The 27240-nt window shown below is 37.4% G+C and overlaps 1 protein-coding gene across 2 annotated transcripts; it reads left to right on the top strand.

The window, feature by feature from the left end:
- Nucleotides 1-21416, top strand: LOC140327185 (proton channel OTOP1-like). Of its 2 annotated transcripts, XM_072406444.1 has the most exons (8): nt 1-255; nt 1958-2307; nt 5266-5402; nt 12845-12903; nt 14707-14837; nt 15702-15740; nt 16096-17030; nt 18666-21416. In XM_072406444.1, exons 2-8 carry the CDS (start codon nt 1968-1970, stop codon nt 18834-18836), a joined length of 1812 nt encoding a protein of 603 aa, XP_072262545.1. In that variant the 5' UTR covers nt 1-255; nt 1958-1967; the 3' UTR covers nt 18837-21416. The 2 variants fall into 2 exon arrangements, with proteins under 2 accessions (XP_072262545.1, XP_072262546.1); XM_072406445.1 differs by lacking the exon at nt 15702-15740.
- Nucleotides 21417-27240: the final 5824 nt, after the last annotated feature.

The following is a 27240-nucleotide window of genomic DNA, read 5'->3' as shown; positions in this document are numbered from 1 at the left end:
AATATATCAGGCCCAATGTGTCTTTCTGTGAGGTCCACAGCACAGCTGAGAGAGGAATACCTCTGTTGTCAATACTGCACTAAGGTGTCACCTGTGTAATTCTATCTTCCTGCAGGCTGGATCCTTCTGACGTCTACAGCAAAAACCATCCCTATAAGAGTGATCAAAGCCTGAGCCTGGGACAAAATATCCCATCTGAGAACATTAGATTCAGTCCTCCCTAAAGAAGTCATTGCTGAAGAACTAATAGACGTGGTAAGATGCAGTCCCTGCCTTCTGTATTTTTAATACTTTTACCTTAAAACTAAAACTTGCTAAACACATTCATACATTTTTACAACCTTGCTGCTAACGATTTTAGTAACCAACATATATGTTTCTTGTGATGAATGAATAAAAGCTCTGTATGTGTACAATAGATTAGTAATACTTCATGAATTTAGTTTTGCTTGTAAGATTTGGATGATTTTTTTTTTTTTCTTGCAAAGAAGCTTTAGAAGTTTTCACTTATATGTACATTTCACTATACCAGTAGTCTTACATTTACCAATATATTCCTTTTCTATAGTAATTTGTATAGAAGAACAATATTAGTACAGTGTGCATGTGTAATAAAAACATTTTCGCTCTAATGAAAACAAAGTGTTATGGTGCTTTTTATATTTGGGACACTTTTGTCCGGTAACTAAATGGGAAAAAGATGACCTATTTTTAATATTGTATATGTAACACTGTTACCTAAAACTATATAGTTGAAACTTACAGAACTGTTACGAGTATGAAAGCTGAAGGTAATGATTCAATGTGGTATTGTAATGTGGCATTGTATGTTATATAATCAAGACACTGACTGATTTATGCAGAGATATGTCTGGTTGTATAACATCTATTATGTTTTGTTGATAGCTGTCCTGGCATAGTCTAGTAATTATATTTGATGGATGTATAGATATAGTGTATCAGAAAATACTTATTTGACAACACTTTACTTCTATAAGCTGAAATCTGAAATAGGAAATAGCACATTTATTGTAGTTAATTAAATTTCCTAAATACTATATAAAAACGGGTCTGCCTATGGATAGATGCTGGACTAATATTCTACATGGCAACTCCACAGGTGTTATGTGGACAAATGAGGTCCCATTTCTTCTTGCTTGTAGTGGAAATAATAGAAAAGTCTCACTTTTTCTGCTGAATTTAACTTATTTTATATAGTGGTGAATTGTGGCAGAAATGGTGAGACTTTGTATTGAACAGGGGATTTAGCAAGAGATCTTACTACTAGAAGTTGTAAGGGTTAAAGTAGTATTTCATGCAAGCCACCAGCATCTGCTTATAAGCGAAATATTTATTTTTGTCTGAAAAGACACTTTAATGGAAACCTGTCCGGTAAACTTAGTCTGCCAGTGGTTATCTGTATTTCTAAAAATACTAATTGCCTGACTGTCATACTGACACTGCCTAATTGATTTAAAGCTAATTATTACACAGTATTTATATAGTGCCATCATATTACACAGCACTTTACAAAGCCCATAGTCATGTCACTAGCTGTCCCTCACATGTCCCTACCTTGGTCATATGTCAATAATACAGTCTAAAATCAATTAGGGGGGAAGCAAACTAACCTAACTGCATGTTTTTGGGACGTGGGAGGAAACCCACACAAACACAGGAGGAACCTGCAAACTCCATGCAGATAGTGTCCTGGCTGAGATTTGAACCTGGGTTCTAGCACTGCAAAGGCCAGTGTGCTAACCTCTAAGCCACTGTGATTTTCTAACTCTCCTGCCATGCACACTTGTTCTTGAGCAGGAAAAACCATCCAACCATCTACCATTCAGTGGAAAGAAATAAATGGCTGCACATGTTTTATCTAATTCAACTGTATTTCACAAATTCAACTTAATGGTCTTGTCTGGTTTCTCTAGCAGTTTCTCTTCTTCCATTGCAGAAAGAAAAGGATGGCCAAAGAAAACAGTTTAGATATATTGTCCTCCTCAGATCAAACCCAGAAGGTGGAAGGAAAGAAATTACACTTTAATTTGATTCGTAACTATCCTCAGAAAAATGCAGAGATCCTCAGCAGCCAGTATGGCTTCAATATCTTTCTGGCGGGGTTGTTGCTAATGTTTGCATGGGCTGTCCATGCTGTTGGGATAACAGACAGAGACCTCCTTTCCTATCTGATAACTCTTATGCTCATCCAGTTGGTCTGGATGCTCTGGTACATATTTGGAAGCTACACTCAGAGAAGGACAATCATAGAGAAGGACACGGATGCTGGAGCCAGGTGGCTACGATGTGAGTGATGTGACCTAAACGGAACCTAATTATTGTTATTCCTTATCATCAATCTTCCCATTTAAATATGTTAAAAATTAATAATTATATCAATGCCCATTGTCTTTAAAAAATAGGCAGATCAAATGGGTGATATTCCACTTTTACAGGTAATATAAAGCTGGCCATTCCAGCCAATTGTTGATTTACTAGCATCTATGCAGTTTGTATGTCTTTCTGATTATTGCAAATTAGAACCAGTCAGGAGACTCTTACTCTCACAATAAATTCCTAAAACCCTTTAACATAACATATCAAACTCTAATTTTGTGGTCAGGTCTTCAGAATGTACCTGTGTAAGCAGCAGTGTTTTCCTTGTGCATTTTATTTTAAAACTTGAAATTATTACTTATTTTTGTAAATCAAATTTTTTTTAAATTTAGGTAGAAGATTCTTGGTACAATATGTCAAGAGAGTGTAAGACTAAAAAAAGTCCAAGGTGCAGAGTCTAAGGTGTCTACCAGGTGTTCCCCCAAAGCAAGAAACGGTGGACTGTGCTGGTTGCAGCTCTTGGAAATAGTAGCGCAGGTAGCAGTAGATGTACAAAGACAAGAATATAGTAATCACCAGATAATAAAAGAAAGTTAGGAACTAGAATGAATCGATAAACAAAGTCAAAACAATTCTGGAAGTGCAAGGTCACAGGTGCACAGGATTACAAGATCTCAGGAACAGATGCTCAGGGTTTAGGAAGTACAGGTGCACAGGTCACAGAATCATAGGGTCACAAGTGCACATGGTCTTTTGTACACATGTATGACAGGGCACAAAGGTCACAAAAGTATGAAAGGTCTTTGAATCATTGGGCACAGGGCACAAAGGAACACAAAGGTTTCTGCAGAATCTCAGGAATAATTTAGTATATTTAGGCTTGAACACTGAGGAATACATTGTGTTGCCTTTATTGCCCACATAATTTATGTTACCAGTAATCACATATGGCTGTACATAATGTAGAGGGGACCCTAAGGTAAATGTTCCTGGTAGCAAAACTTTATCTTTGAATTGGAGATGTAGAGCTGTTCTGCAGGACTGTGATCGTGCCAATCAGCAAATTGAGGGTAGCTTGGTAAAGATGAAAATAAGTCCGGGGTCAAACTTGATTGAAATCCTTCTGTAAAACCCAGATCAGAAATCTCCAGGGGACAGAGTATAGAAAAAAGGAGATGAGGATGCTTGCCATCGCATCCACAGTAAATTGTATAACCCTCTTAGACTAGGGGCTGTAGCCTGAAAATACTGCAATGTGATATCCAGAGATTTGCAAAGTGCCTTCCCATGATCAGAAACAATAAGTGTTGTTGTGTAGCCTGAAGGGAAAAAAAAGACAGGTATGAAGTGCGTAATTGTAGGAAAGTGGTCCACCACGATCCAAATAATAATATAGTCATTAGAAAAAGGGAGATTGGTGATGAAGTCCATAGAAATTTCACAAATTCACAAATGGTAAGCGGAAAAGGAATACATTGGTACACTGGCCTGAGCACCATTTGGACAAGCTTTAATGTAGTCACATCACTATGTAGGTTCACCCCAATAGTAGTGGTAGGAAAGAAGTCTGAGGCTTGGATGTCTAGAGAGCTTTGGGTATGTAGGTTCACCCCAATAGTAGTGGTAGGAAAGAAGTCTAAAGGCTTGGATGTCTAGAGAGCTTTGGGTCATGAGTTGGAGTCCTAAACACCAGAGGTACCTAGATCTTACCTGGAGGAATGGTTGACTCTTCTTGGTTGGAGATTAAGGCCAGAATTTGAGTGGTGGTACTAATGACTTCTAGAGCTTCTACGTTTCGAGGATAAAAACAAAACAAAACAAAACAAAAACCTGCAGCTTTGAACTTGGTTTGCTGGTATGTAAGATTCTTTAAAAATGTGTAAATGGTTATCAGATGAAGGGATCACTCCAGAAGATTTATTGGCTTTAGCACAGAGTCAGTCTTATGAAGGTGTTGCAGGATAGAATGGGCATGCTATTTATAAAGGGACAAAAGGCCCTGAATGACCTGGTTAACAAATTGTTGGAAGACTGCATAGGTTGTGCAAAGGCTGAAGGACATTACTATATATTGATGGCGGTTTTTCTTGGTATTAAAAGCAGTTTTCTACATGTCCCCCATCTTGATCTGGATCCTTACAGAACATGTTTTGAATCTGAGCTCCATGAACGATTAAGGTGACCACATTAGGGGCAGCAGGTTCTTATTGGTGATGGCATGGTAATCAAGTGGAGATTTCTGCTTTTCATTTCAACATAGTTACTGCTGGAAGTAAACTAATTCCATACAGAGCATCAAAATTCAGAATCAAGACAATAAGCCAATTATATGGACGATGAAGTTATTGTATGTTGATCTTGATGTTGACTACTCCATCATGAACTTGAAGCAAGACATCTAAGTAATTCACTTAGGGGCTGGAGCAGAGAGACTAGCTCAGAGGTTGTCTTAGAGTGGCATGATTTGGGTAAGACACAAGAAATGGCATAAATCCACCCAAGCAAGTACATGTGGGAAGGGGCTAGTTCAGATCCAGGAATGTTTTTGGAGCTGGGGAAGGCCCAAGAGATGGCCTCATATTCCAAAATGTCACCTGACATATTACCAGAATTTTTACAAGAGCAAAGTCTATAAGTCTTTTCAAGATAACTGCAGTTAACTAATTCAGTGTACGCAGCATCCCAACACTTTTGCAGAATATATTGTTGACAGGTGGGCAGGAAGATTTTTGACAATTAAAATGTGAAAAGATTTTGGATCTCCTAACTTTGGGAGATCAATAACCAGTGAAAAAGGTTTGTCTTTAGATACACTTTAATATTTTTTTGGGTAAATACTAGACCAGATTATAAAGGGGTTCTCTATATATGGATTCATATCTGCTCTTTGGATAGAGGGTATTAAGTCATTTTTTTTTTCATTTGCAGGTGGCATCACACTATTTGCAGTCATTACTCTTATTTTGGATTCCTTCAAAATTGGATACTACATTGGATACTCTGAGTGTTTATCGATAACAGAGGGGATATTTCCAGTGACACACACCATTCACACACTTTTGCAGGTAGGAAGATTATTATATATTTTCCAGTTAACAGGAACATCTACAAGAGGCATGCAGGGACTTCTTTGTAGGTATTCTTTTTAAACTTCATGAATAATTGTGTCTACTCTACACAATGAATTGACAATTGTTCTTGTAATTGAACCTTAATTGTTAGGTAGACTATATTCCTATGCCGATGTCCTGTCATTAGGCCTATTTATCTTCACATGTTATTACTGCCCAGTGGTTGCTCATGCTGTGTAATTATTTGCTCTAAATGTATAGTATGGCTATGAAGAAGTAGCAGAGGGTTTATACCTCAGAATACTTCCTAATTAGTTCCTATAACCTGAAGCTGGGTACACTCAGGGAGATTTTTGTTTGACTTCTGATAAAGCCATTGAATCTAAAGTGCATTGGGAGTAAAGTCTATCTCAACAGACTGATTTTTCTAATATTGAAGGAAGGTACACATGTTGTGCTTTGTGTACTATGTAAGAAAATGGGAGGTCAGATGGATGTGTGTGCATTGACTTTCAACCATTTATTACTGTTTGGAAAATCAATTGGATTGATCAGACAATAGTGAAATTAGAAGATCTGCCAAATTTGAAGCTATTGTGTGTCCTTTGGTCCCCACCATTTCATTATGTGAACATTTGTTTGTAATAGGGCTGTATTGGCACTGATCATTTGCAGTCCTATGCATCATGTCCTCAGTTTCTAACTATCTCCTGCAGTATGTTAGGAGTCTCTAACTTCTACAATGTCTGCAGCCTCTTGCCATTACCCCTAGTTCTTCTGCAGTCTTTTATAGTCATGTGTAGCACTACATTACATGCTTTATACTTATTATGTTTGCCCCCCCCCGTTGATGTATGGGGGTTTCACTAAGGTCTGCATTAAGAGGGTTTGTCAGGGAGGTCTGCCAGGGGTATGTCAGTACAGGGTCTGTTAATGAGGTCTATGCTTGGAGTCTGTCACTAAGAGGTCTATCAATGAGGTCTGCACCAGGAGGTCTATCACTGTGGTGTGTAGTGAGGGGTCACAACATCATTAGCAAAAAATAATTAACCATACTTTGGGTTACTGGCTTTTAAGGTACCAGAAAAAAAAACATCAGCTAAGTATTGTATTTGCACCACTAAATCTATTGTATATTGTAAAAAGCCTCCATCCAAACCACTCTGCCTTTGGGACAATTGCAGAAAACCTACCACAGGAAACACAACCACCAATCGGGCTCACCGCATCTGTACCCCAGTGGGAGGGATACCATACCTTAGATGACTCATAGACCCTGCACCAATAGGGCTGCCATGTCATTACTAGGACTAAAGTAGTTACAAGCATTCTGTTGGGAAGGGCAGATGAGAAGCTCCTCAGATCCTAAATGAGCAGGCGATACTCTCGCAAACCACTAACACTTCAATCATGTTTTGTTGGTGACTGAAAAGTAGCCCAAACATTAAAAACCACAAGCCAATGGAAACATTACCAAGATTTCACAGTCAGTTGTGTGGCATAACATACCAGCACTAAGACAGGAGAGGGGAAAAGCAAGTATCTATAACTGTTTCGTGTTTCCCTGGGTGAGTGCAGCAACATTTTGAAGAGAGTAGGACAAGTGTCAAATTCAAATTTGCTCTAGATCAGTTACTTTATGCCACCCATGTTAAAGTGGAAATAAACCGTTTATACTCACTATATTTGTCCCAGCAAGGCCATCTTCTTCCTCCTCTTCCTCTTTTCAATCTTCGGCCATCTTGACTGGCCAGGCTAGAATGACATGACTTCTGTGCAGTCCCTGGATATCTTGGCAACTCTCAAAATGAAACATTCAAATATCCTCTAGCTTCTGCAGCTTTGGATGTGCAGGTTTATGGAGTTGTGCTTTTTAGCACTTACTGTAACTGTATTAGTGTCCATAGTGACTATCAAGATAGCAATTGGAAAATGAGTACTAATTAATTGCTTAGTCTTATTTATTGGTCCTGTGTTATATTAAAGAAAAAGGATATTTAGGCCTAGTATAGAAAGGTTTGCTGATTACAGCAGGGAACAGTTTTGAACAAATGTTTTGTTGACTTCAATGTTTAAGCTTATTTACACTAAAATGGGTATGCTGATTCTGAAAGTGCAGTTAGTTTTCTTCTATCACGTCAAGTTTCTACTGCTTATATTATTGTAATTACTGTAGCTTGTATAGGCTGTTCATTTACACACAAGACAGTGTGGTCAGAGGTTGTACGGTGCTTTACGTAGTGAATAAGCAAAATTTATTTTTCTACTTACACACGTATTTCCTTTCTTTAGGATCATGTCTGGCTCTGCTGTTTCTCGTCGTAAGTGCCTAAACAACCCTGATTAATTTTGTTATATCTGTGGCAGTTTCACCATTCCCAGTCAAAGGGCACACATCAGCACACTTGTGGAGCAAGCCTATTTGGCATATTTCAAAGTTAAACTTGGTGATCAAGATAAGTCTTGGGCCCCTCATAAGCTGTGCAAACAGTGTGTCTCCAGGGTTTACGGATGTGGACAAAGGGAACACGTGATAAGATGCCATTTGGTATACCTATGGTTTGGCGAGGGCCAGGAGATCATTTCAGTGACTGTTACTTTTGTATAGTGAAAACTTCAGGATATAACTGAAAAATAATTTTAACTTAGAGTATTCTAGTCTACCATCAGCTATACGCCCAGTGGTTCATTCAGATGAAACCCCAGTGCTGCTTTTTGTTACACTACCCTCTCTTTAAGAAGATGAATATGGTGATGAACTAGGTGACAACAATGATAAGGAGTTCGAAATTGAAGAGGACTCTTTTCGTAAGGGATTTGATCAGCATGAGTTGAGAGATTTGGCATGTGATTTGGGACTATCGAAGAAGGCTTTAGAACTCCTAGCATCAAGACATGAGAAAAGCATGAGAAAATTTACTTTAAAAAGGAACAAAGGTATCGTACTTTCGAACCAGAGAAATTGCATTTCTGCAGTACTTTAGAACTGACAGTGGCTTTGTGTATTGCCATAACATAACTTGTTTATGGAGGAATTGGGAATCCCAATCTATAACTCAATTGAATGGCGACTATTCATCGACAGCTCTATGTCGAGCTTAAAGTGTGTCACTTCACAATGGCAATATATTTGGGTCAGTCCCAATTGGCCATTCAAGTTGTCTTTGTGAAGAATATGCAGACATAAAGAGAGTCATTGAGTTGTTGCAATATCACTAACACAATTGGGTCATCTGTGTTGACCTTAAAATGGTATGCTTCCTTCTTGTTCAGCAACACAGACACACCAAGTATCCCTGTTATCTGTGCATGTGGGACATCGAGGCTTGTGAGAGGCATTAGGTGGAAAGGAATTGGCCTCCAAGATCTGCCATAAAACCAGGTGATCCAAACATTCTACATGAGTAACTTGTTGATAGAAAGAATATTATATTCCCGCCTCTGCACATGAAACTGGGTCTGATGAAGCAGTTCGTTAAAGTTTTGCCAACTGAAGGAGACTGTTTGAAGTACCTTATTTTGCCATTTCCTAGCCTGTCATTTGAAAAAATAAAGGCCGGTGTGTTTGATGGTCCACAGATTCGGCAGCTCATCAAAGATGAACATTTCATCAGGACAATATCAGAAGTCGAAAAGAATGCTTGGTTATCATTCAAAGTCATTGTCAAGGACTTTCTTGGAAACAAAAAAGCAAATAATTACACAGAAATTGTCCGGAAACTTTTGGAGAGCTACAAAATGCTTGGTTGCAATATGAGCATCAAAGTGCATTTTCTGCCTAGCCATCTTTCTAACTTCCCGGAAAACCTTGGTGCAGTCATTGATGAGCAAGGTGAACAATTCCAAGATTTGAAGGACATGGAAGAACAGTATCAGGGTAGATGGGATGTACATATGATGGTTGACTATTGTTGGGGCATCCAGCGGGATTGTCCTAACACTGAACACTCCAGGAAAAGCTATAAGCGTAAATTTTTACCTTAACTGCTTACCCGATTAATTTTCAAATGTTTTTTTAAGCAAAGGGTGATAGCCACAACGGGTTATCTGGCAGCAAGAATGTCATTGACACCTTTTTCTATGATTTCCTGTGCTCAGTTGTTAGTTCCACTAGACCTAAGATTACCTTGGAACAGGTGGAGTTTCATGTAATTAGCAGGTGAAGCAACGGGCAGGTTTGGTGTTGCTAGTTTTCATTTATTATATAGTCACCTTGCACCCCTTTCCCCGATGAAGCAGTTTAATTCATCCGAGAAACGTGCTGAATATATTTGGGTGATAATCAATGTTGTAGTAATGCATTGGCTCATCAAGTGTCCATTGTATATTTAGTTTGCCATACAATAGAACCTTTGTAATCATGTTGTAAATAAATGTTTTTTGTTTTTCCAGTTTTTAATGCGTAGTCAACTGCCTTAAACATCCATATTGTTATCATAACATGTGTCATTAAAGTTTATAATGATGTGGCATATTGAGATTTAATTAGGCAATTTCTGATTCTCCTTACACCAAGAAACAACCTAACTCAATGACTGGCAAAAAAGCCATTCGATCTGCATAATGTCTGTAAAATCCTAACCACACAGCTTCCAAAGAAGTAACTACCATCTTAATCATGCACCAAAGATTGTTATACAAACTAGTGGCATACTTGCTAGCAGTTTTAGGATTTTTTGCTCCTTCATAGCACACAACCATTGTATGCATAAATATTATCTATTCTGAATATCACCCCAACCTATATACAATCCACAATGCTGGACCATGAAAATGTTGATACTGGTATAATAATGCTGGTGGAATTGTTACTGCAGGATATCAGTACAAAGACCGGAAACCAAAATTAAAATATTAGCATTAAACCCATATTTTATTGGGTTAGCTGCTTGTGCTCTGGCAGAATAATTATAACAGTCTAATAGTGTGTTTATTACTTAAACAATCCTTAAATTATATCACCCCAGAGCTGATTTTATGTTATATTCCTGGGAAAATGTCACACTTATATTAATGCCTGTTTTATTTATAATTTCTTTTTCTGGTTATTCTATTGTTTAGGTAATGTTCATATTTCTTGTCCTAATGGCACCACATTGTTGTGTTCATCTCAGAATGTTCCCCTTGGGATGCTGGCTAGACGTGGGATTTCAGCAGACAAGTCATTTTCATGCAATTTGCATTCCTCTTACCTACAGCATGAGTGATACTCCTTTATAAAATTTGTTTTTATACCACCACGCCTTTTGCTTTATGGTTTGTGCATTGTCTGAAATGCAGACAATATAAAGACATTTTCTATTCAGCTGCTTTGCCACATATTGTGGTAAATGAATAGAAAAAACATCCTTTTAAAGAGAACTTTTCCATTTATGGTGTAATCTGTGAACAGAAGGACATTTATATTTTCATTATCAATGAAAACTTGCCTTCCCAATGTGCCCAAACTACTATGGCAAAAGAAAATCAAGGAGGGTGGCCATTTCCCTTTTGTTTACATTCTGTCACCCTAATGGACTTTGGTTTTAGGCTTTGGGCTTTTGTCAAAGATATCAGTCTGACATCAAACTGAGATACTTCAGGGATCATTTAATATTTGTCTGTTGCATTTGATCTACATTTGTCCTCTTTTTGAGCTGTGTTTGACCTGCTTCAGGTTATGTTCAGGCTAACATTTTTTGCAAGCTTTTTTAAGTAGTTTTACTGCCCAAAGTCACTTGCAAGAGTTACAATGGGCAGAATAGGTCAATTCCTTTATTTAAAAGGTGGTAATGTTGCTGAGCACTTTGTTACACTCTCGTTGCAGCTTTCACACATTTGCCAGGTAGGACCCAAGCCTTTTGAAAGATCTAGTTTCTATATTAGGAAGGGGCTGCTTAGGTTAGGCATTTAAAACAAACTAAAAAGGCCTGCACATGCATTTGCAAATGACTGTACTAGCGCCTGCAAATGACCGCAAAAAACAGGTGTTTTTCCTGAATTTGCTCCCGTACACCATGCTATGATCAGTAGACATCTGGGAGAGGAAAAAACAACAGCTATCCTTTTCTTCCTTAAAATAGGCTGTCCTCAAATACCCTGCAATAAAAGAGAGGGGCAGAATTGTGGGCACCAATATACTGACCATCCTTCCTTCTGGTTTTCCATGCCGGGGGAAACAACAGTACTAACATAGAGGGCACCAATGCACACCATTTTTTATTTTTTTCACATGCTATGCCATTCATTTGTTATCTTTCTATCCCATATACACCATGTGATGAAATGGAAAGGGGAATTGTAGTAAGTAGTAGTAAGTCACCAGAACCTTTTGACTCACCCATGCTATCTTTCTTTTTGTCCTGCCAAATAAAAATGCATGCAGTAAAAAACAAGCATAAATGGAAGAAGTCAATGCACCAATACACAGCTATGTCACTCTTTTTACCCCCATAAAAAACAACAAATAATTAATTTCAGCGTGGGTTGTACCAAAGCACTTAACCAAGCTGTTCTCCTTTCATTTCAGTGATGCTGTTAAATACAAAAAAAGAAATGGCCTTGTGCTTAGCATTTCTTTTTGCATAATCCCTATGACACTTTGAAAATGATGTGCTATTTTGTGATCATTTTTAGCATAACTGTGGTTTTAAAAGTTAAGATTTAACATTAGTACAAGCACCAAACCTTACATCAAATGTTCACTAAATTGTATTTGCTTTGAATTGCTTTCATTTTCCATAAACTTCATAGTTGGAATGGTAAAAATGTGCTTACTCTATTTTTATCTACTCTTTGACTGTCAGTAGGAATAAAGCTTGCTTCCCAAAGCAGGAACCCTTTTCTCCTCAGAGGCCCAGACCAATATACAGTCTAGAGTCCAAAAATTAAATACAATTGGGTATTCTTTGCATAGTGAATTTTCACCACATTTACTAAGCTAATTATTCCTTGCAAGGGCATAATTTACTTTGCTTATTGAACGGCATTCTGTATGCATTTTCCACCTATTGAAATATTTTATTTATCATTTGCACCCTAAAACACAATAATTTAGAAATAGTTACTGTTTATGGAATGATCTTTTCTAACAAGTGACTGGTCAACTATGTAAAAAATATATGGCGCACTAAGATATATATGGGTAGCCTTTGACATCCTGGGTAGATTTTTTTTTATGTAAATATATTGCCGAATTTTAAACAGATATATTTATTTACCTTTTATATCACAAAAATATGTATCTATCTATCAGCAATCTATTTCAGCAATGAGCAGACAGATTTGACATTTCATAGTGTTAAGTAGGCATTTCTTTGTGAGGAAGTTGCTGAAAACTGTCATTTTTTTCTTTTCTCAGCCCTTTAAGTTTGAATTGTCTATTATACATCAACCTAATATTAATATTATTAATAGTTTCATACTATTATAAAAGCCTGGTCTCTGCTTTTTCTTAGGTATACTTTCTGTGGTTCCATGCTAAAGATATCATACAGTCCTTTAAAACTCTGGAAAGGTAATGATTGCTTCATTTTGTATTTGTTAATTAAGAAGAACTATAACGGTTTTCTGTCAGTGTTTTGATTAGCATTGTGCAAACACACAAATACTTAAAGAACTTCAATTGTTGGTTTTGAAATACAATATGTACAACAATGCAATATTTCATATTTGCCAAGCTTAAACACAAATCACTGCAATACCTTTACTGTACCGGTATGATTTATATCAGACCTGGTATAATAAATATATGAGTATATATATGTTCTCTAATCTGCTCTGACTCAATAATTGCAAAGACTTGGATACTAATTGATGCAACTATTAAACAACACTGAAAGGATCTTTTTAGCATTACTGTGTGGGGTATGTAATGCAAACAGATTAAATATTAATCCTGAAAACTGGTTTGGTTACAAACCTATTCAACAAATAAGCCTAAATTACAACACACAGATAAGAGTCTTTTGAAGAAAGCTGTGTCCTGGCAGAAATATTGGGTGATTTGCAAACAAATCAAAAACTTAAAGCACAGAAAATGTAAAATAAAGAATTGCCTATAACAACCAATGGCAGGAAGAAAGTGTAATGGCTGCCTTTTACAGCAGTTTCTTTTTTGGTTCCAGTATATTTTATGTAAAAAGCCAGAGAATCATCACCTTGGTGATTATGGTATCTATTCACTTTTGGGGGCATTGATGAGGGGTCCTCTTATTTCTTGAAAGCAAAGCCTTTTGTGTGGCTCCTGTTTCTTTTAGGTCTCTACATTGTTGCACAGTATGTGCTTTGTCTGAACTTGGCCATGCACATCAGTTTAGACTTTTAAATGTATATAAAAAAATTGTGGTTGATATTCTGTTTATTCCTTTTAAGGAAATTTGCTTTTTTAGACTTCAGTTCAGCAAGCATCTCTGTTGTATGTATAATATTTTGGGGTACTGTTAATAGTTCTTTAACAGGCTTAAAAATTGATTGTAGGTTTGCAGAGCTTTTTTTTTTTAATTATAGAAGATTAAATATTGGCCCATTTAGTCATATGAAGTATGGTGTCTCAGAAGTCAGCACTGCACTCATAAAGAACTGTTTGTCATGGATTTTTTATGCTATCCCTGTGTTCTTTTTTTATCCCTCAAAATATTCTATATTGTATACAATTTATGGATGTGTAATGTAGTCGTGAGGTAGTGTTCGCAGGCGTACTGAACTCATATGACCTGTCCATGGAGATTTTCCATTAAAAGGTCATATAAGTTTAGTAGTACGCCTGCGGTCCCAGCTGATTGGAGAGACATGCCTCAATTCAGCTGTGACTGCAGGTTTCAACAGTCCAGGTTCCCACCCATCAATGATAAGTACAACCCAGGCAGCGTGGGAACCTGCGGTCACAGCTGATTGGAGGCACTGATTGTTACTGCAGGTGTACTACTGAACTCAGATGACCTCTCAATGGAGAATCTCCATTGAGAGGTCATATGAGTTCAGCTGTGACCGTCCAGGTTCCCACGCTCCCTGGGCTGTACTTATCATTGTTAAGTACAGCCAAGGGACCGTGGATTCGCGAAATCAGTTCACCAAAATTTCATGGGCCCATCAGAAGTTCGAGGAAAATTTTGCGAGACTGTCAGAGGCAGTCTTGCTCATCCCTAGCCATATTATCCTTAATATAATACTTATAATCAAATACCAATAATATTATTTGTTGGTCAGGAACAAGATGTTTAATTTACTATTTAAGTGCTACTAAATAATAATAAATCCAAACAGATTTATTATATGGCTCCGGATTTCTCAGTTGTTTTTGTTGGGGTATTTTCTTTAGGTTTGGTTTGATCCATGCTGTGTTTACCAACCTCCTTCTCTGGGCTAATGGCATACTAACAGAATCAAAGCACCAGCTGAATGAACACAAGGAAAGGCTCATTACGCTTGGATTTTCCAACATTACAATGGGTAAGAATATTGCTTATTATTGGAATGACCTGCACAGTGAATATATATGGAGCCTTATTGCCATATTTATACTTTCTTTCTCTTTGTTCTTTCTTGTTGGTATACTTGGAAGGGATATCAATGGAAAACACCTACACCTAAAAAACTCCAAACTATTTCTATCAATGTTTAAAAAAATTAGTCAATCAAAAAGTATTATTTAAGTTTTGGTAGGGTAGTCACCTAACCATGTTCCTATAGTTTTCAGCTTTGCAAACACTTGCCACATTGCCATATGGGCCCACACTCAATGCTGTATATTTTTATTCTAAAAAACACAACAAGGTGAGTAAGAACACCCAGGAGGACTGATACTGCAATGTTTGTAGAAACTTTACAATCTTGACAGAATAGATACCAAGTAATATTAGAAACCACTAAGTGAGCAATCTCAAACGTCAAAATACACAAAACTTTTTGATTGAGCTATTAAAACTGAATATCAGACACAATCTCTTCTGTGGTTTAGTTGAAATTAGTTCATTGCCTTTTCCTGTAACTTGCAATAACACCAAAACATTCAAGAACGTACCACAAGGACTGCAACACATTACTGGTTCACAGTAACGTGTAGTTGTACAATTTTTGTATATTATGCTGGTTCTTTATTAATGGTAACCTGTATAAAAGAAAAATGTAGTCTGCCAAATGAGTGAGTGGGTGGGGGCTATACAGAGTAAGCCCATGTAACTTTACTTTTTCTTTCCTTTTCAAATAAATGTGTCAAGAAATAACATGCCATGGATGTGTTCATGTATTTTTATTGGCTCTTCTATTAATTACTGTTTTGAATGTTAGCCGTGATAACTGCATTTTGTGCTCTAGGTGTATACTCAAGTCAAAGCAGCTTTCCAGTAATCTCAGGTAAAAATAAGTACCTCGGTTTATAAACAGATCGGTTTATAATCGAGTATATACAGTTTTCTGATCAAGTACACAGAATTGTGCTGCATGCAAGCAATGCACCATACCTCAATCACACTCGCTTTCTATGCTCCAATGTTATTTTAAATTCACTGGCCGTAATTATCAACAAGTTTCAGCATGGCCAACTTGACAATTTTGAACTGTGCTAGAAAATTAAAAAAAAAGTGGAAGTCACAAACTTGATTGTTAGCTTAAGCACAGCCTGTTCTTAATAGGTATATGTTGATAACTACAAGCAAGCAAATTGCTTTTGATGCTTACATTTAATTGTTATTTATCCCATTCTTTACAGATCACCATACACCAGAATGCAATTGCACTTCAAATGTGTGTTCAATATTTTCACAAGGAATATACTACTTATATCCATTTACTATTGAGTATCATATATTAGCCTCCACAATGCTGTATGTCCTATGGAAGAATATTGGGCGCCATGTAAAACATCAACAACAGCAGAAGATTCATTTCAAGTTCCATGGTATAACAGCTGGCACCATACTTGGGCTGATTGTCCTTACAACCACCATCGCTGTCCTGGTGGTCTATCTCATTCAGATTGAACGTTCAAAAAGCAAAAGTGAACTGGCTCTATGTTTTATTATGTTTTATTTATTTGCCATCACAGTGTTGACACTCATGTGCACAGCAGGAATTATTGGACTTATCATTTACAGACTGGAGAATAAATCATTAGATGAAACTGAAAGCCCAGCCAAAAAATTGGACTCAGACCTTCTGGTTGGTTCAGCTTGTGGGTCCTGGTTAATTTCATGGGGATCTATCCTGGCTATTATTTGTGCCGAAACCCGCCCAGAATACTCATGGTACAACTTGCCTTACTCCATCCTGGTAATTGTTGAAAAATACATACAGAACCTTTTCATTATTGAGTGTATACACCGAAAAGAAGAAGAGCTGATAGATGGTCGAACTCTTGAAAAAATCTTTTCGGTGTCCAGCAGAAGTACTTTGTCCTTGACACCTTCATATGAAGTTTTCAATGAGTCAGTCACTATCTGCAACAAGGAGTTTCCTTACCTGTCCAATTCAGAACTGTCCTTAGGGGAAGCCTCAGCGGAGGACAAAAAGAGCCAAGAAAACAATAATTCTATTAGACTTTCTCCATCGGCTATTGCTATACAGGTAGCAAGATCAGAGAAGCTTAACAAAAAAAGAAGAGTCCTTAAGAATATTGCCGCCTTTCTCTTCCTTTGTAACATTTCGGTAAGATAATTTTATGTACTGCACGTAATAATATTAATAATTTATTAAAGCTTTCATAGACTGGAGAAGATACATTATCATGGGTGAACCTGGGTGTCGCTCTAGTCTTAGAGAGCTTTAATATGTAAGGCCCAGTATGTCAACTTATATACTCTATAGGCCATACACGAAGACTGGACATCAACTTACAAAACAGCTCGGAAATTTTTTTTTAAAAACTTTCTTTGGCCCATAAGACATTAATTTGTCCATTGAGGTGAAAGGGTCAAAGGGCACTGCATAAAACCTGTGCGTGGCATATGTATTAAAGAAAGCCAGGGGCTACCAGCAGTTTGTTCATCTATCTATATGTATAGCAGAAGCTATACTCTAAAACAAATTTTGAGAACCATCCTGGAAATAAAAATACACTGAAATTGTGGTGTTATCACGCAAAAACATTAATTAATCTCAAACATTACTACTAAATACAACTGTAATAACCAAATCAAGCTAAAACATACCAAACATTTATAAATGTAAAATTGTGACTATTTGAAACAATGAAAAAAGATTTGCAAAACTGTAAATTACCGCTGTACACTAAAAGCTGTGTGTCCTTAAATTCCTTACAGGCATGAACCCATAAATGTTACAGACCAAGAACTTCCATGTTCATTCTTAGTCAAAAGGAAATTAGAGAAGATGATATTTATCTTTATGAATCTGGCACTTTCCATCCTAAATGTAATTTTGGATGAGGCGATACGGTGTGTAGATAAGGAAGGGTCCACTAACACTCGCTCACTCACTCAAGTACTCGCTGTCCGTATACCTTCTACAGCAAACAAATGGCTACTCAAGCTTTAAAAAACTGTTTGCCAGTGAACAAAGGAAAAATAATTTTAAGCAGCAGTGGGGGCCCACCATTGGCAAAACACAGGCGGTAGCACAGTTTAGAACATCAGTATAGCTTGTTGATATTGAAGCCCTTCCTAGCAGTTTAAGGGTAATGTCCAACAAATGCTCTGCTGCGGACAACTTGCCAGGACATTATTTATTCCTTTAGTGTATGACCAAACCAGTTGCTGCTACTCAAGGTAAAATTGTGTTTTAGCCAGAATGGGAGAAACACTAGTAGAAGGCTCTTTTACGTGATGCTGTGGTAACCGTGACATAATTACAAATAACTGGGCCCCATGAGTCCCCCCATTTTCTCTGTGGTGACTTTCATGGCAAAGGACCCATATACCTAAGGTCACGAGACCACCATAATTCACCTTCCTCCCACAATTTAAAATAAAACACAGCAGTGAATTAAATGTTTATTGCCTCCCACAGTGAATATTCTTTTACTGTTCAGCTGCCCCCCCAGCTGCACGAATGAGGAAGACCCAATGCAGGAGAAGGTAATATCCAAGATAAACCTACTCGTAACATTTTACATTGTAGCTCTGGGGACATCAACTTAGTTTTAAAACTTTGTTGGATTCACGATAGATTCCCTTTGGTATACTGATTATGGTTAATAATACAGAAGCCTACATTCTCATTTAGATGGCATGATTTCTACTTGCACAGGTTCATGAGTTGACCTGAATTTTAGATACTTGTACATTTACACTATTTAACTAAAATATACCTTGTATGTTATAGCTCTGGATCCCACCTGCCTTTGGCTGCCGTCCTCAGTATGACAATGGCTTGGAGGAAGTCGTGTTTGGTTTTGAACCTTGGATAACAGTAGTTAACCTTGCCATGCCCTTCTCCATCTTTTATCGGATGCACTCGGCCTCTTCATTATTTGAAGTCTATTGTAAGACATAGGACATGCAACTCATGGAAAGGACAACCCAGCCTGTCACATTATTGGCAGGCCGTATGATACCCTGTGGGTGGTACTTTTCTACACTTGGGACATTTCAATGGAATTGACAATGACTGATTTTTGCTGCAAATATAAAGCCACATGAAATCAAATATTTTGCACAACATTTTTAAACAAGCATTGTGTTTATATATAATGTGTAGGGGATAGTGGTATTCCTGGAATTTTTTTATTGTTATTGTCTACTTGTTTTTATTATCGAGAAACTGCAACAAGGGCATTTTAAATAGACTGTACAGACAATAAATTCTATTTGTTACTCAATTCTAGGAAATGTAGCCATTTTTGGTACCCATGTATAGACGCATTCTGAGATATTAATTCAAGACAACTATAAAAGTAAAAGAAAAAAACTGGGATTAGCCATTCTTTAACACACAACATGGCTTTCTTCACCACTTGGTTTTCCAGATACAATTTAAAAATACTCTAAGCATTCAGCCACATATACGTAGACTGCTCTAGAATTGTATTTCAGATAGTAATAACCTTTCAAGGAATTCTTGAAATTACTTTGGGATATTAGAGAACCCCTGATAGTTATTACTATATCTACAGTTCTGGGCAAATTGAAGTGAACACTAGGTTCAGATAATAATATGAAATGTGGCCTGTTTGAAACCCATGGCTTTTTCATTGGATTGGTTGTAAGTGGAGAAGGGCTTCCTTGGATTGGATGTCTTATATTGGTGGCATTTGGAAAAGAAACTTCTTACACTGGTGGTCAGTGGTACGCTGGTGTTAAATGGGAGAAATGTTCCATTAAATTGGTGGTTAGTGGGAATAATGCTCTTAATATTGGAAGAATGTCTCTTACATCATTAGTGATCAGTGGGATTATTGATGTCAGTGGTAATTTAACTGAGCGAAAGAAATGCTCAACTTACTAGAAATTTAGGGTTTCACATAAACCATGTTAAGGAAGTCTGCTGTAGAGGATAGCACAATATAATTTATTACATGATATATTACAATACATCAACAAAGATTTATTTAGTATTTTTGTTTCTTGGCTTGTGCTTGGATCGGATTTGGTTGCTTCTGAATATTTATTTGTAGGTAAGCATTAGATTTTGTACTATTAATAGAACTAGAAAATTTGACTTAATGAAGATTTATTACACAACATTTAAACTAGGACAAGGTTCCAGATATATGTTTAATGTATATTAAACTATATTTTATTTATAATTGACTTACTGTGCTTTGTTATCTGATCAAGACCTCAATCCTTCTAATAACCAAAAATAACTCAATTCCCTATATGTTTTTTTTACATTCAAGGCATAGTTAGGGCATAGGAGCTCTGTGCATGTAACTTATGTCATCATTTATTATACCTAATTAGATCTTTATTACATGCTGGTCAACAGGATTAAGGTAGGAGTGAAAACTTCACAAATAAATATACTCTATACCAGGGGTCGGCCGGAGCCGCGGGTTGCTGGCTAATCGGCCAGAAGTGTTAGGAACTACCGCAGCTCCGGTGCCGCCCCCTTACAATTGCTCCCCTATTTAACGTGTCCGGCGTTGATACGGCAGCAATGCAATGCATACGGAGGAGAAGGATTTCACTTCAGGGGGCGTTCCCTGGTGGTGGGTGGAGCCATTACTTTATTATTTGCTTATTTACTTTACATTACATTTTTTGCATACCTTGTTTTTGGACCCAATTACACTATCAGTGATCCTCTGTGTTTTTCTCTGCACAATGCAGGCAAATTGTGGCTGGTGGAAGGGATTGGTAGGGGGCTGGCTCTTTGTAGGAGCTGTGATTTTGCTATAATGAAAATGGCTTGATGGGTGTATGTCAGTCTGGAGCAATAGGCATTTCTAGACAGGCTGTAGACCTCCCTATGTAACAGCTACATGTAGTACAAAGCCTCCAATATTAAAGAACATAAAACTAATAGATAAAAGTATAGTAAGCATAACAAAAGGACTAGGTCAAACATTTGAGTTTATTTTTGAATGTGTTACAATGTGCTACTTTTAAAGAATAAAGTGTGTTTGATATTTATTCCGGTGTTCTGTCATTCACACTTTAAAAAAATTACTTTGCATAGCAAAAAGGTGGCCCTTGGCATTGATGTAGATCCACCTAGGGTGGCATAATACATGTTTATAAAGGGCTAGATAATACTTTATAAAAAAAGGTGACGCCATCTAATTTGTTATGGCATCCGATGCACTGGCCAGAGTTCAGTTTTCAGGCACACTTCAATTTTTTTTTTAACATGGGAAGAGGAACACATTGGGTCTGGTTTATTCAAGCTCTCCAAGACTGGAGAAGCTAGACTATCATGGGAGAACATGGGTGATTCAGCAAAACCCAAAACATATCTGGCCCAGGATTTAAAATATTTACCAATTAAGAGCAAATGATTTTTAGGAAATCTTTTCCAGATTTGCTGGTTCACCCAGGTTTTCCCATGATGGTCTCTTCTCCAGTCTTGGAGAGCTATTAAAACTGACACCTGACCCATTCCCTCTGTCAAGCAGCTTTAGTTTTACCAAGTAATTCATGTGTGGTTATTTCTGTGCAGCTGCTAGACAGTATCATTTTTTTCAAATTTAGGACAAGTGCTCTGACACCCCTGCCCTGTAGTTCTTCAACAAGGAGGATGCACAACATACAGTGCATTGAAATGCAGTTCCACCACAGAGATCTGCCATATTTATGGATAAAAATGTTTGTCTTTTAGCTAAGTTCACAGAAGTATATGGCATACAACCATAAAAGCAATCCATAATGAATTACAACTATTTCATGAACAATCTGATATTTTTTCTAAAATAGATTATACAGAAAACTCTCAGATTTGTGGTAATTTTGTGGTAATATGTCCTTTTGGGGCAGTTCCCACTAAATCATCTTTTGACAATATGCCACCATTAAAAGGGAATGATCCTCAAGATCCTATGTGTGCAGATGAGTGTAAAGGAGCAGACATCAAAAGAAGGACATTTGAGATAAAAAGTAGTGCACTGAAAAAACATTCTTCTGACCCATCTGTTTATGGTCAAAACAGGGAATGTTTATATGTGCAAAAAAACAAAAAACTTCCTGAAAAAAATCTTTCCATCTGTTTCTCACCAGTGAGGTTGATTTTAAGCATGTTTAAGGGTGCTGCATAAGTACAAGTCCACCTCATGCAAATAGACATATTTTGTTACATGGAGCTTTGGTGACCATATCTGTGGGTTGCTTTAGATCCCCAGAAACTGAAGTTATTCACATTTGTCTTTCTTGGTGCCATATAAAAAGGGTATAACTACATAAAGAACCATTATCATGGAAGCCGAGTCAGTCAGAAATGTGGCAAACCAAAATCCCCAAATTGAGGAGAATGTTCATGTTTGAAAATGTTTCTTTTATGTAGAATGTTTTTGGGAGCTGGAAGTAAAATAATATGTGTCAGATTTATTTTGCTAGTAATGATCTTTCATAATTTTTCAGTTTAGAAAATGTTTTTACCTCTTAAATTGTCATTAGAAAAAGAACCCTTTATACTCAGATCACACCACTAGATGACACTGTTTCCTCATGTAAAAATGTGTAACAAACGCTTGTCGCCTGGGACATGTTACATACTTGCCATTAGGACACCACACCATCTACTTGTGGCCCATAATGATGCACAATAGATTGTTTAAGAGCAAGTGACTTATTAAACTTAACTCAAAAGTATAAAAATATTTTAGCCTGTAAAAAGGGGAAAAAGATTTTGAGACTAATCGCATGTGATTTTATTTTTTTCTATTTTTAAATAAATGATTTTAAAATGACACATTGTGAATGTATGCATTCACATTATTTCATTGGCATTTATATTGATTAGTGTTTTAAATATTAGTAGATATGGCTGCATTTTTGCAGGTTATAGGTTTATACTCAAATCAAAGTATTTTCCTGTATTTTCAGGTTTATATGTATATGAAGTTAACAAAATAAAAAAGCACGCTTACAAAATATGCTGCACCACAAATTGTATGTTTATATGATATATGTTACATTTTTGATGTCTAAAACTCACGTGGATTGCAACACAGGAACTTCTAACTACATGGCATGAAAACTATTTTAGAGGAAAACTAGTTTAAACGTAAGGATCAATAAATAGATATGAGCGCAGACAAAAGACACAAAAGAATCACCCCCACTCGGTGACCTTGATCAAGTGTGACTGTTTAGCATCCATAATCATTAGAAATTTAACACTAAAACATGACGTTCTCTAGAATCTCTTTCTGTTACTCCATCCTGTTCTTAAATCTACAGTCTTGTGTCACAGGGTGGGATAGTGGACCCTCCTTGTCACCAGCCCAATTGGCAGAGATGTACGCAGGGTGCAGAGTCTAAGCAACAGCCTGGTCTTCTCCAGAGCCTCTAGAGGTGAGGATGTTGCGCTGCAGGCTGTTGCCAAATTGCAGCCCCTGTGCACGCAGAGGATGGTAATTGCTGACAGGCAGGAGCAAAGCGTGGTACAGGATTGTGAGACAGAGCGTGGTCAGACAAGCCAGAGGTTAGGGCAGGCAGCGATCAAGAGTAGTCAAGCAAAGCCAGGGTCGGTGTACCAGAGGATTAGAAACTGGAGATGCAAACAGGAACAACTAGGGGAAAGTCAAGGGGAACTCCTTGTCCAGGAAATATCGTGTTACCAATCACTTCCTTTTATAGGGGAAGGCAAATGGGAATCACATGATCAGCAGGTAAGAGAACCCACCACCAGAGGGAGTGCTGGAAGAGCAGCACCTCAGATGGTGTTTACACTTCTGCCAGCAGATGGAGTGCTTCTGCGGAATATTCTATCCTCTGGAGTAAAGGGGCACCTCAGTGGAACACATGACACAGAATTCCTGAACAGGGCTGCTGCTGGCTACAAAGGAATGTGAGGTGGGTGACATAAACACAGATAAATAAAATATTAATAATAATATTAATAATAAAATATTAATAATTAATAATAAATAAAAGGCACAGATCCCCGGTCCTGTGAAGATCTGTGACATCTTGTGTGCTCAAAAATCTAATATATAGGTTGCCCCCATTCCATCCATCCCTAAAGTGGACCTATCACCAAAGATTCATTTTACATAAAATAGTAGAATTTAACATTTTACATAAAATAGTAGAATTTGGAACCCCTTTAATATAAAGTAAAAATTATTAAAGACTGAAAGGGAGCGCAGAGCCTCCTGGGTCACATATCTCAGGAGGCTTCTGCCTACTCCGTCTGCGCATTCTCAATATCGATGGCTCTATCCTGCAAAGCAAAAGAGCACAGTGAGATCAGCACTGCGCTGGGGCTATGGAGGAATTCAGGACAGCATGGGACCCAGTCAAGGAAAGATCCAGGGATTTACAGAAGTAATGGTAAGTAGGATTTTTTAATTATAAGTTTAGTTTGGATTTAAATCTAAGCTAAGATTCCTGGCACCTGGTATATAGTGTTTTTAGAGCTTAGCTGTTGACAGACTTATTTCAGTAAGGTGCTGCTGATACTATTAGCTACATACGTTTTACTGTCTAGTAATTGCATGTGTTATTTACAAAAGCTTATTTGTGCAAAACTTTTTTTTTTCATACGATTCATTTCAACACATCTATTTACAATTAAACATTAAATCATGATGGGTGTGATAAAATCAAGTTTAAACAGTTTAAACAGTAGATTAGAGGAGAAGGGGTACCATAAGACTGTCAAGACTAGTTTTTGCCAAAACCCCAAATTATGGATATTCAACAAAGAGAAAAAAGAATGTTTTTTTTGGCATACAAACATTTAATGAGGTTGGACACCATTTAAATAGGAAACAAAATCTAAAGTGCCAAAAAAAAAATACACTTACCTTTAATCCCTTAGGGCAGTCCAGTCGATCTGGGGGTGTCTTGCATCAGGTCCTGCGTCGTCCTCAAACCGGCGCTCTGGGCACCGCCATTTTCACCTCTTTTTTCAGTTTCTTCATCCTATGTCACCCGACCAAGCTGCAAAATCGGCAAATTTTTTTCTCCCCCACAAAAAGGCTCCTTCTGCACACCCAAGAGCCTCCTGGGATGCCTGACGTAGGTATCCTGGGAGGCTTTGCGCTCCCATTCATTCCCGATCGCCTAGGCTGCACTCTTTTTTTGTTTTAATATATATTATTACAAAAAGCGTATTGTACTTAAAAAACACTTTTTTTTACTGAACATAAAAGGATTGTCTACCATATTATCTAAAGTGAAATTCCTGAGTTTAGGTATGCTTTAAGGTGAAAATATTTAACGTAAATAGAAATATGTAACACGATTACATACATGAGTGTAGTAGGATTAACACAATTACAAGTAGTCCCCAGATTAGGGACATCCGACATACAGACAACTCCTAGATATGAACGGGGCTTCAAGCCCACTGCCATGCAGGATGGAGGATTGGAGGGGTGGTTTGCATGACTTGCAGAAGAAATCTTTTGCTAAACACAGCTGAGGTTGTGGGTGATCCTAAGCGGGGTGGGGGGTTGGGGGCAGCCTCTTGTAACTCTTTAATGGCCAAGACAAACTCTGCAGTTCTTTCTTTTTGCATATTAAAGCACAGCTTGCTCCAGAACTTAATGAATGTCTAGGTTCCATAAAGATTCTTTTTTTGCTTTGTTTGTGATTAGCTCACAGTGAGGATTTTATACAGTAAATTACACCACGCTGCCTAATATTATGTTGAGACAAACATCTGTCCTAATTGTTTATTAAAATAATGGACCAGTTCCGACTTACATGCAAATTCAACCTAAGAACAAACCTACAGTCCTCCATCTCGTATGTAACCTGGGGACTACCTGCATCTCTGTCCCAACACATTTCGCCAATATGGCATCATCAGGGCAGCGGTAGACATGTATTTGTAGTGATGAGTTCAAAATGCAGGTCACAGGAAAAGATATTATGAACTAGTAAAGTGTTTTACATCGGCAGGATTCCATATTAATTCAAGATGGAAAAATTCTCACAGATTCTCACCGAGTCTCATTAGGAACTTTTTAATAAAGCGAAATCCCGGGTAATGCAGGCCGGGAGCTTTGCCTGGCTTTTTTTCCCTTTGTTGCATATCATGTTTAAACAGGCAAATAAACTGTACACTTCTTTTACACCACTTGGTGGCAATGCAAACTAAGGCTTTCATAATTTAACTAAAGTTTTTTTATTTATTGCTCAAGCCGTTTAAAAGCAATGACCTTCTGAATATTTCTCTTCAGTGTTCAGGATCAAGAGCTATAGGGTTAAAAATTCTTGTTCATAAATTTGCTTAAAGCTAATGATCAAGGATTTTGTTGATAATAGAGCCTCCTGCGTAAGAGGTCTTTGGTTTTGAAAACATAATGCAAAATGTCTTATTTGGAAGTCCCAAGGCCTCCCTAACAGCCATTATTGTAATTTGTTCTCCTAGTTTATGCCCATTGTGAGCCAAAGCTTGTTTTTCTTCTTATTTTTGTCTATTACACTATTTTTGATATTTGATCTATGTTTAAGACAAAAAAAAAAAAGAATAGTAACAAACAAATTCATGCAATTGCCTTTTAAAGTACAAAAAACATTGTTCATTTGGCTGTCATTGGTTATCTTTTGTCCATCAACAAAACTTGAGTGCTCATTTTGCTGCTCGATGTTGTGGTATTTTCCCATTTTTGTGCGAGGGTTAGACTCCAACATTTGTGTGATCCTGTGATGGCAATAAATGGTAAAAACATCAACGTAAAAATACGACCCTGGCATTTAGTTTACAACATCTCTTTAGACACATCAACTATGTTGTTTTGCCTGGCATTAAAATGTTTGCTAAGTGTTCCTTTATTCTAAAAAAAATACTTTTAACCCTTACCTTTCTTACAGGTGGCAAGAACTTTGTTCTATGCAAGAGCTAGGTGGCTGAAAAATATTCAGCACAAAGTCACTTCCAGGAATTATGGTGTGGTCCCCCAGTATACAAGGTGGTTCCATCTACCAGCTGCTACATGGGCACAATAGTTGCATAGCATGCAGTGGGCCAGGAACTTTGCTCTATGTGGCACATGAACCTTGTTCATGAGCCAGGGTGCACATGGAGGAAGAGGTGTCTGACTCACCAGGAAGTGTCAGATGTTGCAGATTCCTTAGCGGCCATGCTTGTTGAAAATCATGAAGACTTGAAGCCCACCAGATAGATAGGAATCTTCAGTTTCATTATTTCACAGGTGAGAAAAGTTTCTTTACTATTTATATAACCATAACCTAGTGGTATTCTTTAATGGAAAGTATGGGCTTTAGTTGTATAGCAACTTTTTAGCAGACCCAACAGGCCAATAGAAAGTTTAAGTGTCATGGTG

Source organism: Pyxicephalus adspersus, chromosome 3 (genome assembly GCF_032062135.1).
Source record: "Pyxicephalus adspersus chromosome 3, UCB_Pads_2.0, whole genome shotgun sequence".
NCBI classification, from domain to species: domain Eukaryota; kingdom Metazoa; phylum Chordata; class Amphibia; order Anura; family Pyxicephalidae; genus Pyxicephalus; species Pyxicephalus adspersus.
The sequence above is the reverse complement of the archived record's forward strand: the minus strand, read 5'-3'. Positions and strand labels throughout refer to the sequence as shown.